This window comes from Carcharodon carcharias, chromosome 1, assembly GCF_017639515.1.
Source record: "Carcharodon carcharias isolate sCarCar2 chromosome 1, sCarCar2.pri, whole genome shotgun sequence".
In the NCBI taxonomy this organism is placed as follows: Eukaryota; Metazoa; Chordata; class Chondrichthyes; order Lamniformes; family Lamnidae; genus Carcharodon; species Carcharodon carcharias.
In genome coordinates, this window is record NC_054467.1 from 187809653 (window position 1) to 187827576 (window position 17924).

A 17924-nucleotide genomic window follows, 5' to 3' on the forward strand; every position below is an offset into this window, starting at 1 on the left:
TAATATGATTGAATTTTGTATTCATTTCGAGGGAGAAATGTGTGCATCCAAGACTTGTATTTTAAACTTAATAAGGGCAATTATGGGGGCATGAAAGCGGAGCTAGCTAAAGTGAACTGGCAAATGAGATTAAGAGATAAGTCAATTGAGGTTCAGTGGCAGACATTTAATGGGATATCTGCTATAGGGAAAATGTTAGAAGGTATTATTCAAGATGTTACAGCAGGGCACTGAGAAAAGTTCAAGGCAAAGAGGCAGAGTCAACATGGTTTTGTGAAAGGGAAATGATGTTAACCAATTTATTGAAGGGGTCACATGTGCTGTGAATAAAGGGGAATTAGTGGATGTACTGTACTTAGATTTCCAGAAGGCATTTGATAAAGTGCCACATCAAAGGTTATTGCAGAAAATAAAAGCTCATGGTGTAGAGGGTAACGTCCTGGCATGGATAGAAGATTGACAAGCTAACAGGAAGCAGAGAGTAGGCATAAATAGGTCTTTTTCTGGTTGGCAGGGTGTGACGAGTGGTGTGCCACAGGAATCAATGCTGGGACCTCAACTTTTTTACGATTTATATGAACGATTTGGATGAAGGGACCGAAGGAATCGTTGCTAAATTTGCTGACGACACAAAGATAGGTAGGAAAGTAAGTTGTGAGTGGATACAAGGAGGCTACAAAGGGACATTTTGTCAGGAATGATAAAAAGGAAGCTTATTATTTAAATGGTGAGAGATTGCAGAGCTCTGAGATTCAGAAGGATCTGGGTGTCCGAGTGCATGAATAACAAAAGGCTAGTATGCAGGTACAGCAGATAATTAGGAAAGTTAATAAGACATTATAATTTGTGAGGGGAACTGATTACAAAAGTAGGGAGGTTATGCTTCAATTGTAGAGAGCATTGGTGAGAACACATCTGAAATATTGTGTACAGTATTGGTATCCTTATTTAAGATGTAAATGCGTTAGAAGCAATTCAGAGAAAGTTTACTAGACTAATACATGGAATGGGCAGGTTTTCTTATGAGGAAAGGTTGGACAGATTGGGCTTGTATCCACTGGGATTTAGAAGAGCAGGAGGTAATGTGATTGAAACATGTACGATTCTGAGGGGTTTTTACAGGGCGGATGTGGAGAGATTGCTTCCTCTTGTGGGAGAATCTAGAAGTAGGGGTCACCATTTAAAAATAAAGGGTCGCTCATTTAAGACAGAGATGAGGAGAATTTTTTTTCTCTCAGAGGGTTATGAGTTTTTGGAACACTCCCTCAAAAGACAATGGAAGCAGAGTCTTTGAATATTTTTAAGGCAGAGCTAGGTAGATTCTCGATCAATAAAGAGGTGAAAGGTTATTGGAGATAGGCAGGAATGTGGGGTTGAGGTTACAATCAGATCATCCATGATCTTATTGAATGGCGGAGCAGGCTTGAGAGGCTGAGTTGCCTACTCCTGCTTCTAATTTATATATTTGTATGTACATACCTTCGTATGGATGCAGATTGCTTTGCAGTATCAGGAGGAGATCAAAGCAAGGAGGTAGGATTGGAAAAGATCAGAGCATAAATGGGGTTGGTGACTGGAAATTGCGGGGGAAAGGGGAAGATCCGATGGGGCATGGAAACAGGTCTGCTTGGGAGCGGGCATGGGGAAAACACTCCCGCTTCTCCTGACCCACAAGTATTGCTGGAAAAGCACTTTTTTTGTAGAGCAGCCATCACCTCCCTTGAGTTACTGGGGACTGAATTTCAAGCTTGGCGTGCACACCAAGTCGGCGGGAGCGGAAGCGAATGTGGAATCCACTCCTGGCCATGTTTCAAACGTGATATCAAGCTGGCTAGCCAATTAAGGTCTGCACAGCGTGAAACGTGTCTTCTGAATGGTCGGGAATGGCCGGGTGGTGGCAGGACCCTGTCAGGCGCCATGTCCAACGGTGACCTGGCAGGCACTTTAAAACCGGCAAAGACAGTTCCCAGACGGCTGCCGGGGAGAATGTCTGGACTCTGTCCAGGAGACTGGAACAATGGCCTCGCCAGCGGCTGGAGGCGTCAGGCTGGAGGACAAGCTGGGTAGGCACTCAGCTCCCTGTTTCTCGGATGAGTGCCTCGCGGTTCTCATGGAGGAGGTCAGTGTCACATGGGACATTCTAATAATGGTAGGGGGAGGCCATCGCACCTGACCAAAAAAGCCTGGGAGGAGGTGGCAGCCGAGCTCAGCGGCCATGACGTTGTGTGGCAGACATGGGTGCAGTACTGCAAAAGGTTCAATGAACTGGTGCGTTCAGCAAGGGTGAGTACCAAGTTGGCATGGGTCAGTGTAGAGAAGTGTCAAGGGCTGGCTACCCATCCCCATCTACACCCCACCTGGTGGAGTTCAGGGATGTTAGAGTCTGAGTGCCAGCGGTCTCTGACACTGGAGCTGGCCAAAGGGGTGAGCCCTGGCTGCTTGGCATGAGTGCCTTGCAGGTCAAGGGCTATGACTCGGATGTGCCCTGCAACGTGTTCCTCAGGTGGGGTTGGCCAGGCTGCAGAGGCACTGCAGATAGAGAGTGGGCTATACAATGCTCTTATCTTATTTCAGGAGAAGGGAAGCCATAACACCATCAAGATGTCAAGGACATGCGGAGGCCCCCAAATCTTCTAATTTTGACGAGATACAAAATGGATGCCTTGGAGCTGGAGTGCCACAGCCCGCCTCGGTCAGCTGGTCATGGAGAGGCAGAGGGCTCTGACGAAGGTAAGAGTGCAGTGCACAGAGCTGAGAGTATCAGGTTGTGCAAACATTCTTGTGTAGCCACATCATTAATGGGAGCCTCAAACCTGGAGTTGCCATTGATCATTAAAAGACAATGGCACCATGATGCATGTCTCATCAGAGCACCTGCACAGTGACAGTGTGATGACTTAAACAAATGATGTTCTCCCTTAGATTCACCAACTCTCACTTGAACGCAGGACCCTGAAGAGCCACCCTTGATGTCAGAGGCCAACTGGGTTTTAGATGCACCTGCGTCACACCCGCTCTGCACCAAGCACCAGCGCAGATACCAGCACCTCGGTGGGCATTAGGCCATAAGCTAGAATATTGGTGCACAGCTGTGAAGGCACTTCATACTCACTTGAGGAGCAGGTGGAGGCGGAGAATGCCCATGGCACCAGCAGTCAGAGGACTGGAGACCAGAATCATGCTCACCCAAAGGCAGATGATGAGCCTCTGGAGTCATCCGTTAGGTGGCAGATGCTGGATGTCCAGCAGGATGTGTGGGAGGATCTGGCAGAGATCCATGAGGGTACATGTGCCATGATCTGTGTTGTGGAGGATTCCATGCAGAGCATGAGCACTGCGTTGACCCTCATCACCGAGCGCACTGCCTCCTCCATGGAAAGAGAGGCGACTCTAATGGAGAGACAGTTCCAGGGACAGAATCAAGGTTTCCTGGGGTTGCGTTCGGACCTGCAAACCCTCACACAGGCTATGACCTCAGGTGGTCAGTGCCAGTGCGGGAGATGAATGAGGCACCCAGTATCCCAGCTAGGTGCTCTAAAGACAAACAGGGAGGTCCAGAGCGACCTCACGTTGGCGCACAACCTGCTTGTTGTCTCTGCAGGCTCCTCTCTGGGCGCTCTGGATGACAGCAGCAGCTCCTCAGGCCAGAGGATGACAGCCAAGCTCATCAAGACCAACATGGCAGCACAGTCAGAAGGCTGCCTCTAATGCTATTGCTAGCAAGGTGGGTGGAGGGGACAACAAGATGCAGCACTCACAAGCGTAAGCTTAAGGCACCATGAGCACAAGAGGGACTATTCATGGGTGATCTTCTGTTCTGTCATGTTATGGTAATATGTTTACTGGTGTGACCATTAACACCATGTACAGTTATGTTCATTTGATGTGAATGTCAACATGATATAACTTTTGCTTTTATCTTAATGGCCTGAGTATGCTTCACTTGTTTTGCAGGTAGAGGGCACGCCAGTATGTAATGCTGGACGTGAGTGGCTCTAAACTTTATTGCACAAGCATTGAATGGACTTTGGGTTCAAAGGAAAGGGTTATTTCAAACATCTGGGATAGAGGCAGCACCCCTGGGGTGAAGTGGAAACAGATCTTTGGCAGCCTAGCTGAAGGAGCGTTGGATCAAGGTGTCTCTGCCTCCCTGAAGGATCCAGAGGTCTGCCTCCATGTTCTCCGCGTTATCCGCACCAGGCTTCTCTTCTGACTCACCGCTAGAGTCATCCTCTGTGGCCTGTGGAGCTGCCTCAAGATCCTCTTCCTCCAGTGGGTCCTCCCTTGACAGACCCAGATTGTGGAGAGCGCAGCATGAAACAACTATCAGTGACACCCGCTCCGGGGGATAATTGCAGTGGTCGTCCTGAATGGTCTAGGCATCAGAAGCGCATCTTTAGAAGACCTATGGCTCTCTTTATCACCGCCCTTGTGGAGGCATGACTCCTATTATAATGCCGCTCTGCCTCTGTTCTTGAATGGCGGAGCAGCGTCATAAGCTACCTTTTCAACAGATAACCCATGTCACCCAGCAGCCATCGATCCAGTTGAACTGGATCAGTGAACATCTTTGGCACCTGTGCGTAACTGAGCATGTAAGCGTCATGGGAGTTGTCAGGTACCTTGCATAGACTTGCAGAATCTGCAAATTCTGGTCACAAACTATCTGGACGTTCATCGAGTGGAAGCCCTTCCTGTAGACAAAGGCAACCGGCTGACCCCGCTGGTGCCTTAATGGCCACGTGTGCAGTCGATTGCACCCTAGATGCAGGGGAACCCAGCAATCACTGCAAACCCTCTGGCTCACTCGGCCTGGCTGGCCTCGTCCATTTGGAAATGAACAGAACTTGTGTCACCAGCTTGACGCAATATGGACAGCTGTTAGGAATACTCCACAAAGATCCCCTACTGACCCCTGGAAAGAGCCGGAAAATAGAAGTTGAGGGCCAGTGACCTTCAGAGTCACTGGCATGGAGTATCCACCCACACAATTGGAGGTGATCTCAGGCCCAATCTTCTGACAAATGGAAGTCACAGTCTCCCTGGAGAGATGGAGCCTCCTTCGGCATTGCACCTCGGACATGTTGAGGTAACTGCATCGCTGCCTGTAAACCTTGGCAGCAGGATAGTGGTGTCTTATGCCTTTGACTGGCCCTTCGCCCCCTTGTATCTGCACCTCTCTTCCTTCAGGTCGTTCCCCTGGAAGCTGTATAGGAACACCTGGCTTCCTCTCCCTTCTGCCCCTCTCTTCCTCCTCAGAGGAGGTGCCATCAGCGGAGGGCACAATCCCCATTACCAGGGTAACAGAAGGCTATCTGATACCTGGAAGGGTCCATATGGCCAGAATTCTCTGGGGGCCTTGGAGACACCAATAAGTCCTGAAACGAAGCCTAGAAATGCTTGGACTGGAGCTCAGAACAGAAATGAAGCTGTCAAGTTCAAATAAGCAACCAGCAACAAACTATCTCCTAAACTCCTCACAACTCACAATGGCAATGCTGCAGGCCCTTTTGTCCCCACCCTTGGATGAGGTTTCGTTAAAACTCGGCTGTCTGCCTCCCCGTTTTGCTTGTGCGATGACAATTGCCTTTTTAATGACCTTAAGAGGCCTTTTAATTATTGGCTGGCGTGGCTCCAACGCCCACGCGCGCCCATCAACCGGAAGATTGCTCACATGCAGGATGACGTTGGGACGCTCGCCCGACCTAATCTCATGCTATTTCACATCCGTTGGGGTTTGGTGCGCGACCGCCCGCAAGGCGTAAAATTCTGCCCTGGGTTTCCCTGTTAAAGTTGGAAGAGAGATAAAATTTGAGGTACACAGCCTCGTTAAAATATTTAAATAAATGACCTACTGCTTGGGTGAGGGTTGGCGGTCCTCTGCTACTTGCGCACCCCACTCTCCCTTTGTTAAAGCCAGCAGTGAGCCAGTTCGAGGCAGGAGTGATTCATTTTTTGAGATTATTTACATTTTAACATCCCAGCCAACCCAAATATACAGGCTTTTGGGGTTAAAATCATCTTCAGTAATTCGGTGCACTGCTGGGTGGACTGATGCTGTTATTGTACATCTCCACTTATGCCCAGTTAGAAAAATTAGGTTTACTAGTCAATGTTCCAAACTACAGATTATTCATTTATCATTGCTGGCTGATCTCAACTGGTAAACCTGTTCAATGCAGGGAACAACTTCCTTAAAGGTGTAGTGTTCCACTTGAGTTTTCCCCTCACCCTTTGCATTAACATCAATTCCAATTTGTGTATGGGTTGAATGAGTGAAATAAAATAGTTTTTGGATTGTTCTCACCTGTGCTGAAAATCCACAGAAAAATCCATACCAAAAGTGGACGAATGTAAAGGCAAAATTTTTATAGAAAAAGTAACGGAGAAATCTGCACATGCGAAGATACGACCATCTTCCATGGACTAATAACAGACGCTGGAGATAACGAAACTGAGCAAAGGAGAAATCACTTGAAAGGACAGCCTGTGTTCCTTCCTCGCCACTTATTCCAACTCCAATGTGAGCAGCTGTAGGAATATGAATTAAAAATTACTTAAATAACTTTTCATCTTTTAAAAGACTCTGGAGCACTATTGAAGCTAGAATGGGAGGAGAGTGAATAACCAAGCAGAGGATCATGAATTACAATCTCTGAAGAGACTAACAGTGCATACCATCTACAAGGTGCACTGCAGAAACTCACCAAGATTCCTTAGGCATTCCAAACCCACGGCCACTACCATCTAGAAGGACAAGGGCACAGATACAAGGGAACACCACCACCTGGAAGTTCCCCTGCAAGCCTCTCACCATCCTGACTTGGAAATATATTGCCATTCCTTCACCGTCAATGGGTCAAAATCCTGGAACTCCCTCCCTAACAGCACTGTGGGGTACCTACACCACGTGGTTCAAGAAGGCAGTTCACCACTACCTTCTCAAGGGCAATTAGGGATGTGCAATAAATGTTGGCCGAGCCAGCGACGCCCACATCCCATAAATGAATTTTTGAAAAATCCATTGATTTCTCTTCCACGCAAGAGTGTTCCTCAAGGACACACAAAACAAGTTCAGGCCTTCCCTGCCTCGACCTCTCGCTTCCTGAATCAAGATCCTCCCAAAATGCCCTCACAACGATTCACCAGTGTGCCTTGGGGGAGGTGGTGGCATAGTGGTATTGTCACTGGACTAGTGATCCAGAGTACCAGGGTAATGGTTGGGGACCTGGATATGAATTTGGAATTAAAAGTCTAATAATGGCCGTGAAACTATTGTCGATTGTCGTAAAAACCAATCCTATTCACTAATGCCCTTTAGGGATAGAAATCTGCTGTCCTTACCTGGTCTGGCCTACATGTGACTCCAGACCCATAAAACACCCTCTGAAGTGGCCTAGCAAGCCACTCAGTTACATCAAACTGCTAAAAAGCCTCACATGGAATGAAACTGGACAGACCACGCGGCATCGACAATGGCAAGCTCAGTCCTGTCGACCCTGCAAAGTCCTCCTTACTAACATCTGGGGGCTTGTGCCAAAATTGGGAGAGCTATCCCACACATAATGTCAAGCAACAATCTGACATAATCATTCTGATGGAATCATACCTGACAGATAATCAGACATGACCATCACCATCTCAGGGTACATTCTGTCCCACCTGCAGGACTGACCCAGCAGAGGTGGTGGCACAGTGGTAAACAGTCGGGAGGGAGTTGCCCTAGGAGTCCTCAACATGACTCCAGATCCCATGAAGTCTCACGGCATCAGGTCAAACATGGCCAAGGAAACTTCCTGCTGATTACCATGTACTGCCTCCCCCACAGCTGATGAATAAGTACTCCTCCATGTTGAGCACCATTTAGAGGAAGCACGAGCAGCAAGTGATAGAGAGAGCTAAGTAATTCCACAACCAACCGATCAGATCTAAGCTCTGCAGTACTGCCACACCCATTCATGAATGGTAGTGGACAATTAAACAACTCATTGGAGGAGGAGGCTCCACAAATATCCCCATCCTCAATGATGGGGATGCCCAGCGCATCAGTGCAAAAGATAAGATTGAAGCATTCCCAGCAATCTTCAACCAGAAATGTTGAGTGGATAATCCATCTTGGCCTCCTCCAGAGGTTGTACTCTGCGTGGGGGACTTCAATTTCCAGCACAAGGAGTGGCTTGGTAGCACCACTGCTGACCGAGATGGTCGAGCCCTAAAGTACACAGCTGCTAGACTGGGTCTGCAGCAGGTGGTGAGGGAACCAACAAGAGGGAAAAACATACTTGACCTCATCCTCACCAACCTGCCTGCCGCAGATGAATCTGTCCATGGCGTAATCAGTAAGAGTGACCACTGGACAAACCTTGTGGAGACGAAGTCCTGTCTTCACATTGAGAATACCCTCCATCGTGCTGTGTGGCACAGCCACTCTGCTAAATGGGATAGATTACAAACAGATCGAGCAATTCAAGACTGGGCATCCATGAGGTGCTGTTGGCCATCATCATCAGCAGAACTGTACTCAGCCACAATCTGTAACCTCATGGCCTGGCATATCCCCACTCTACCATTATGAGCAAGCCAGGAGATCAACCCTGGTTCATTGAAGAGTGCAGGAGGGCATGCCAGGAACAACAGCGGGCTGCCTAAAAATGAGGTGTCAACCTGGTGAGGCTACAACATAGGACTACTTGTGTGCCAAACAACATAAGCAGCAAGTGATTGACAGAGCTAAGCAATTCTACAATCAACAGATCAGATCGAAGCTATGTAATCCTGCCACATCCAGTTGTGAATGGTGGTGGACAATTAAACAACTCACTGGAGGTAGAGGCTCCACAAATATCCCCATCCCCAATGATGGGGGAGCCCAACACATCAGTGCAAAAGATAAGACTGAAGCATTCGCAGCAATCTTCAGCCAGTAATGCCGAGTGGGTGATCCATCTCGGCCTCCTCCAGAGGTCCCCAGCGTCACACATGCCAGTCTTCAGCCAATTCGATTCACTCCACGTGATGTCAAGAAATGGCCGAAGGCACTGGATACTGTAAAGGCTATAGACCCTGACAATATTCCAGCAATAGTACTGGAGACTTGTGCTCCAGAACTTGCCGTGCCCCTAGCCAAGCTGTTCCAGTACAGCTATAACACTGGCATCCATCCAGCAATGTGGAAAATTGCCCAGTTATGTCCTGTACACCAAAAGCAGGACAAATCAAACCTGACCAATTACCATTCCATCAGCCTGCTCTCCATCATCAGTAAAGTGATGGAAAGGGTCATCAACCGTGCTATCAAGCAGCACTTGCTTAGCAATAGCCTGCTCACTGACGCTCAATTTGGGTTCCACCAGGGCCACTCCGCTCCTGACCTCATTACAGCCTTGGTTCAAACATGCATAAAAGAACTGAACACCCGAGGTGAGGTGAGACCGACTGTCCTTGACATCAAGGCCGCATTTGACCGAATGTGGTATCAAGGAGCCCTAGCAAAACTTGAATCAATGGGTTTCAGAGGGAAAACTCTCCGCTGGTTGGAGTCATAGGCAGAAAAGAAGGTGGTTGTGGTTTTTTGGTGGTCAGTAATCTCAGTTTCAGGACATCACTTCAGAAGTTCCTCCAGGTAATGTCCTAGGCCCAACCATCTTCAGCTGCTTCATCAATGATCTTCTTCTATCATAAGGTCAGGAGTAAGGATGTTCGCTGATGATTGCTCATTGTTCATCACCATTCGCAACTTGTCAGATACTGAAGCAGACCATATCTAAATGCAGAAAGGACTGGACAACATCTAGGCTTGGGCTGACAAGTGGCAAGTAACATTTATGCCATACAAGTATCAGACCATGACCATCTCCAACAAGAGAACAAGAGAGATTCAATCCATCACCCCTTGACATTCAATGGCATTACTATCACTGAATCCATCACTATAAACATCCTAGGGGTTACCATTGACCAGAAACTGAACTAGACTAGCCATACAAATACTGTGGCTACATGAGTCAGAGCCTAGGAATCCTGTGGCAAGTAACTCACCTCTTGACTCCCCAAAGCCTGTCCATAACCTACAAGGCACAAGCCAGAAGCGTGATGGAATATTCTCCCTTGCCTGGATGAGTGCAGCTCCAACAAAACTCAAGAAGCTTGACGCCATCCAGGACAAAGTAGCTTGCTTAATTGGCAGCCCATCCACACACATTCATTCCCTCCATCGCTGACACACAGTAGTTGCAATGTGTACCATCTACAAGATGCACTGCCACCAAGGCTTCTTAGACAGCACCTTCCAAACCCATGACCATGACCATCTAGAAGCACAAGGGCAGCAGATACATGGGAACACCACGACCTGGAAGTTCCCCTCCAAGCCACTCACCATCCTGACTTGGAAATATACAGTCGCTGGGCCAAAATCCTAGAACTCCCTCCCGACCAGCACAGTGGGTGTACCTACACCACAGGGACTGGAACGGTTCAAGAAGGCAGCTCACCACCACCTTCTCAAGGGCATTTAGGGATGGGCTATAAATGCTGGCCTAGCAGTGAAGCCCACATCCCTTGAATGAATAAAAAAAATCCTTCGATAGCGGCTAATGGTCTCCAGCTACCTGAAATTATACTCAAGCCCTCCTGGCAGCTGTCATTTTTTGCCTGTTGCTGCTGAGCAGCTGTCCATGGGCATATAGTTCAGGTTCAGGAATTGTCAAAAAACACAAAGGCTTCACACTGTCAAGGTCAGGAGAACCTGGTTCATGTCTCAGTGCAAAAGGCCTAACATTCATTTGTGGTGCATGCCCTTGATGGCTATGGAAGAGCCTTTACCAATATGTCAAGAGGCGAACTTCCAGTGCAAAAAATGAACACGGTGTGAGCCAATCTCTGTTCAGTTAGAGTCAAGTTAATGCTTGTGCTATAAAGTCTATCAAGAGGATTTTAAATCATGGATGGAGAAGCAGCCTAGAAGTGGCTGACTTCTCGGTGAGCAGCAGCACAGAGAGCCAGGGACCCAGGTAATTCTAAGAGCAGGGCTTCATTAGTATGTTACTGGCCAACCTCTTGACAGAATAGTCTGGAAGTAAGTGGGAAGATTTGAATTGACCCAGCATCCCCAGCATTTTGCAGGGGGAAAGAATTCTAGGTTTCACTACCATTTGTCAAAGAGGTGTTTCTTGATTTCATTCCAAAATAGCATAGCCGTAATTTTAAGATGATGTCCCTTGTCTTGGATGCCTCCTTTAGAGGAGTTTCCTTGTATCTAACCTCTCAAATTCCTTTATCATTTTTAAATAACTTAATTAGATCATCACTAACCAACCAAACTAAAGGTAATACAAAACTATGTTTAAGCAATCTCTCATTGTGATTTAATCTTTTAAATCCTAATATCATTCTTGTGAATTTTTCTTTTATGGGATGTGGGTGTTTTTTTTTTTTACGGGATGTGGGTGTTTTTTTTTACATGATCTTTAGAATGATTGGCCTAAATGGAGTTGGTATATTTGGTGACTGCTTTGGTGCCTTCGGGGACCGGGTGTTTGGCCAGTTCCCCTGGCAGCATGAGGCAGATGGCGCTCTGGATTTCCCTAGCCGAGATGGTGTGGCGCTTGTTGTAGTGAATGAGGTGTGAAGCGTCGGAGGCGATGTGCTCGAAAATGTCGACAATGAAGAAATTCATAACACTCATGGCCTTGGACGAGATCCTGATGGAAGGGTGGACCTGGGTCAGCACCCTGTACACGTAAGTGGAAAAGCTCTGCTTGCAAGATTTTCTCCAGTTCTTAGGCAGCTTCTTGGTGACTATAGTCAGTGACTGCTTCGACACCTGGTGGGACGCACCGCCTTTCGCCGCAGCTGCCACCTCAGGCATTCCACTCGACTTGACCAACTCAAGTCAGTTGCTGGCAAGGCCAGCATTTATTGCTCATCCCTAATTGCCCATGAACCAAGTGGCTTGCTAGGCCATTTCAGAGGGCAGTTAAGAGTCAACCACATTGCTGTGGGTCTGGAGTCACATGTAGGACAAACCAGGTAAGAACAGCAGATTTCCTTCCCTAAAGGACATTAGGTTTTTACGACAATCAATGGTAAGTTTCTTGGGCACCATTACTGGGACCAGTTTTCAAATCCAGATTTTAAAAAAATTAAATTCAAATTCCACCAGCTGCTGTGATGGGATGTGAATTCATGTTCCTCAGAGCATTAGCCTGGGCCCTCGGGCTACTAGTTCAGTGACATTATCACAACACCACCATCTCCCCCTATCTGCATAGAACCCTTGCCAATGCCAATATATCTGTCCTAAGATTTGGTGCCCAAAACTGACTTGTTCCAACCAAGGCTCTGTACACTGAAGAATCACTTTCTCACTTATGAATTCCAATTCCTTGGAAATAAATGCCAACAATCCATTAGCCTTTTGTTACATGCACAAATAGAATTGAAAAGTAAAGAAGTTATGCAAAATTCATATCAAAACTTGGTTGGACCACACTTGTAGTACTGTGAACAATTCTGGTCACTATAACAAAGATATGGGATAAAATCGTCCCAGATTTGCACTAAGTGTGGTAGTGGGCAGGAAAAAGAATATTTTCCTGCCGGATCTTAGGGCGGATTTTTGTGCCGTATCATCCCAATTCTGCCTCATTAATCATGCGTTCCCAGGAAACATGCCATTTTGAAGGCGGGTGGGCTCCCATTCGCCTGCCTTGCAGCCAACTTGCTGCTTCATCACGCATCCCTCAAGTGCCTTTGTGCACAATGGAGGCCCGCCATGATATCCTTTGCTCTCACTCTGCCCACAGGAGGGGCAGCAACATCATTAATCCAGCATGGGAGGAGTGGCCACGATGCCCAGCGCCAATGCCCCGCAAAAGAGGACAGCCATCCAGTGTCACAATAGGATGAATAGTCTCATCCATTCTGCCAGGGTAAGTCACTCTTCTCATCACTCTCATCTCATGCTCACAAACCCATCACACATCCATAGGGATCTCACACCTCTAGGGGCAACACCACTAACTCTTACACACATCCTCACCCCTCCACCAGGCTCATATCTTCTGGAGGAACTCCACGTCCTCATCCCATCCATGTCCCCATTCACCACACAAACATTCCATGCAGTGCCATGTGTCCTGCTGACACTCTCTCCATCTGTTTTCATGCCGAAGGTGGCTCACAACAGCATTAGGAGTCCCCAGACCAGGAGTGGAGTGGCCCAAATTAGGCCGCCCACTCACTTTGAGGAGTGGACCATCGCGTTGACTGGTGAGGATGTGGGCCGTGCCTGTGGTGATAGTGAGGTTGGCGGTGGACACTCTCGCAAGGATCCTGCACATCATCCCTCTCTCAACGTAATTGTGAGTGCTCTCTCTCTCATGCTTTTGACTGTGCCATACACTAATTAACTCTATTTTAGTTCACAGGGAGCTCTGCCAAGTGATCGATTCCTTCAGCCAGCCAGTCCATCAGCTTCATCGCCTCCAGCCAAGAGGACTCCTCCTCCATTGAAGAGAGCTGGAAATAAGCAGCCTGGAAGACCCTTCACAGCAATTACCCACACCCTTCACTAGCACAGAGAGACACACCTCTGTGGGACCTAGACCTAGAGCAGGCTTGAGTTCACAATCTGGTTGTCACCGCACAGACACGTGCCCACAGCAAGAGGAGGCAGGTTCAGCTGAGCTCCCCAGCACTTGGAGGGCTGATGCATCTGTGAGGTTCCAGTCTGATGACAAGCTTCGGGATTTGGCCTTCTAACTCATCCTGGAGAGTCAACAGAAGGCAGGGGAGCATCACGACAGCTGTTGAAAGCCCTCAACAGAGTGGCACGCAAGTCGGAGTGTGTCTGCCTGCGCTCTGATGAAGTGGTGCCCACATGTGCATGTATGGAGGTCTCCATGGGGAGGATGGCGGATGCCATGGAGACCCTGGTCCAGCAGAACGTGAAGATGCACATAGCCCTGCACCCCATCCTGGGAGCAATGGGTGAGTTCCTGTAGTAGTGACATGAGAAGGAAACGCAGCACCTTGATGTCTCTCCAGGTGCTCCTTCCCCTCAAGGAGTCAAGCCGGAGCCCTCGGGCACCCCAAGGGAGGGGGAGTAGCAGCTGGACACCCCTGGGTCATCCACTCAGGAATCTCAGAGGCTGTCCGCTCCCTCTGAGTCCCCTTTGCCTGTGACCCCCTCAACCTCGTTCTCTGTCATTACAGAGAGAGCAACTGGCCAACAGGAAGACAGCCAAAGCAAGCCAGGGTCCCCAAGGTCTTGGCTTTCCAGAGGACCCACAGTGAAGTCATCAGAGGCAACAAGGCCAACCATTACACAGACTGTCTCCACCCCGGCTGTGGATGTCAGGGCAGCAACTAGGAGTCTAAGAAATTCTGATCACAACTGGTTGCACAGGTGAACATATTTTGTTGCTTTACAATCTGTAAATATATTCACTTTTACTGAGTAATGTGTAATGGTGTATCTCAGCTTCATTGACAGGCTTTGCGAGTCCTCCCACTGCATCCCCCCACTAGTATTTCAGCTGCATGCAGCTGGCCTACAAGTGATTCTGGCGAGAGAAGTGTGTGTGTGGCAGAGCCTTTCAAAGCCTTGTGTAAGCACTCTCCCATGCATGCGGATCCTTCACCCATCACACTCAACTCAACGTCATGAGCATTTTCAATGCTGCCTGCTGGGGTTTGCTTTCAGTTGACCATCTGAGCTGACCTGCATCTTCTCCCGCCCACTTATCACACTCCCATGCAGTATGTGATCTTCCCACCACAACTCATTTCATTTTTGCTTTGGCAAGCATGGCCTGCTACGGTTTATCCTGCACTCACCCGTCCTTTCCCCTCCCCAGTCTCCCATTTCCTTTGCCCCATCACTGCCGACCCACCGGCATTACCTTCCACACCTCCCCTCCATGACCTACCAGCCACAACCCTTTACCTTTGGGGATGTCTAGATGAATGTGCAGGTTCCCTTCCTTACTGAAAATCCCACCCCCATCCACATTGGCCTACCCAACCTCCTCCTTCCCACCCCCAGGATCCATGTCTGTCTCCAAGTCCCCACCAACCACACTTGCCATTCCTTCTACCGATACCATTGCACCCTCACCCTCCCATCTCACTCTTCCCCTCAGTCATTCTCACCATTCCCTCGTACCACGCCAGCCTCAGTTCGCTCCCCAGGTGGCAGTCATGGGCTCATCACAGCACTCCCTTGCACGTTCACCTGGACATTCCCTCCGCCTTCAGACTCCTTCCCCTCCCCCCAGTCCTTCCCCCTTCAGACACCCTTATTTCTTCCTCCACCACCCCCCCGACGTCTTCCCCTCTTTGAACTCCTTCCGCCCCCTCCCAACATCACCCCTCCCCCCGAGACCTCTACCTCTCCTAGTCAATCCCAGACCTTCCTCTCCCCACCCTCTCACCACCCCCAGCACAGCTTCCTCTCCCAAACACAGCTGGACCTTCCTCTCTACTCCCTTGATGATCATCTGTTGAGAGGAGACCCTCAATGGCGATTTTCCACCTTCCATGAGCTGTTTCGTGACGGAGCCATCTCCATGATAATCCACCCAGCATGCTATGGACGATCCTCCAGGGTCCTGTTGCTGTCGGGCTCCAGCATCTTCTGCCCCTCAGGTGTCCGCGATGTGAGCAATGCCCTGGCAGTAAGTCCCGACTTCTGGACTTCACACTTGTCAAGACATGTTCTGCACTGGCGTGTTTTCCCACTGACATGGACGGATGATCCAGCGTGGGGGGATAATTCTGGTGGGCTGGCCTTATAATGATATGCAGATGTATTACAGTGAAGTCCCTGAGGTCAGACTGCAGGAAATGCAGCCCGCCATTGACAGGCGCAGTGGATGATTGCAAACTGGTTTCACGACGTCATGAAACCGATTTTTGGCCTTCTTGTCATATTGTCCGCTCATGCTGCCGCACTGCCCAATGCCAGCAGGCAGTGAAAATTCCACCCATAGCCTGGGGAGGGTGCAAAATGGATTTAGAAGAATGATACCACAAATGTATACCTATCAGGAAAGAATGAACAGGCTGGGTCTCTTTTCTCTTCAAAAGAGAAGACTGAGATCTAACAAAGGCCTTTAAAATTATGAAATGTTTCTGTGGAGTTGACACAGGGAAAAAGTTTCCATTTTTGTGAAGAACAAAACTGGAGGCAATCAATATAAGGTAGTCACCAATAAATCAATGAGGAAATTCAGAAGTAACTTCTCTAATCCAGAGGGTGGTAAGAATGTGGAAGGGATGGTATTATAGTTCTAAATCAGGATCAGGGCCAGGGAGAGAAATCATATGGGCCCTGGAGCTTCTATTTCTGGGCCCATTTAAGTCTTCCCCTCAATCACGTGTGTTATTTTTTCCCCATTCAAGATTCACCAAGATTTTCCTTAGTTTAAGCTCTCATGATTAATCATAGCATCCATGTATTTCAAATGTTCACAATTTTTATTCATCCATTATTGATATCATTCTACTGACTCAGTTTTTATGACAAATGAATATGATGTAAGAGTTTTTTTAAACCAGTGGTATCTAAGAAACTAATTGGACTGAAAATCCATAGAATATAAAGTGACAAATTGAAATTGAGAAATCCTAATTGAAACAAAATTTAGCTTTCAATGTTTGAGAATAAAGGATTGACACCAGGACAAAAATTAAGGCCAGAATTATTTAAGGCCCGCCGAGCATAACACACAAGTGGTAGCGCTGAGCGCCAACTGTGTGGGTGGGGGCAAGAGGGAGAATCGGGTCCAGCGCTCTTTTGCTTCAATCTCCCTGAGGCAAGGAGCTGCTCCAGGGAGATTGAAGCGCTTTTCAAAAAAAATAGATGAAAACATTAAAAATTTAATGCAACATGACCCCTCATGGGGCTCTGTCACATAAGATGGGACATGTTTTTATTCTTCAAAGGAGGTTTATATTTAATTTGTAAAAGCTTTAGGAAACCTCATCCCACTCGTAAAACATAAACGCCGCTTGGCCTTTTCGCCTGCCCGCCAGCCATAAGTTTGGATGAGTGGTGTAAAGTCAAGGTTAATTGCCTAGTTAGTAGCCTTAATAGGCCTTTCAATTATCGGCAGGCGCGCAGCCAACTCCAGCGTGCACCTGCCAAACGAAATATCGTGAGACAGTGCGATGACCTCAGGACGCATGCCCGTGTGATAGGTGGCACGCAAGGAAAATATGGCGGGACCCAATTCACGACGGTGTAAAGGCAATAGCGGGCTGCATTTCCTGCCAACGGTCAGCGGGGAGCTAATTGTAATATACTGGCATATAATTAAAAAGCCATCCTGCCAGGCTCATGGAACCTCACCATATCGTCTGTCCACATCGGCGGGAAGGCATACCGACGTGTTTCACAAGAGCAGGCAGGTGACGTGTACTTGGCAGCCTTCACTGCTGAGGGATGTGGGGTGTCTGGGGCAAGTACTGGCCAGCCTCAGAGGTGACTGCTGAGGGTGGGGGGGGTTGGGGTCAAGTGCTGGCACTGCATCCCACGCACAGGGCAGGGTAAGCGAGAGAAGTGGCCACGCATTAGGGAAACTCGTATAAACTGACCATGCCTAGGCAACTGAGACAGATCAGGCACAGCCACAGTGATATGATTGGAGTCAGGCTCTTAGCTTGCCTGCCCATGCAAGCAATGCGGAGGCACCAAAGGGCCACAAAGCACTCAAAAACCTATCCCCCCGACCCAACATAGACTTCAAGTCCGCCACCACTTTATTGGACCATGATGCAGTTCAACTACACATGTTATACAATCTCCTCGCCAATGCTGGCCATGTAGCAGTCACTGCTGGAGGCGCTTACAGCCCCTTGTAATCTCAGTATCCTGGTTTGGACCAGTGTCCCCCATGTCGCATGCTGACAGGGCAGCC

General features: G+C 48.4%; 1 protein-coding gene across 1 annotated transcript in view; it reads right to left on the minus strand.

The window, feature by feature from the left end:
* The window catches only part of atp8b5b (ATPase phospholipid transporting 8B5b), a 306737-nt gene that overhangs the window by 47819 nt on the left and 240994 nt on the right, over positions 1-17924 (minus strand). Inside the window, exon 22 of the mRNA XM_041183329.1 lies at positions 6308-6531. Coding sequence (XP_041039263.1) covers positions 6308-6531 — 224 coding nt within the window. The remainder of the gene's footprint in view (positions 1-6307; positions 6532-17924) is intronic.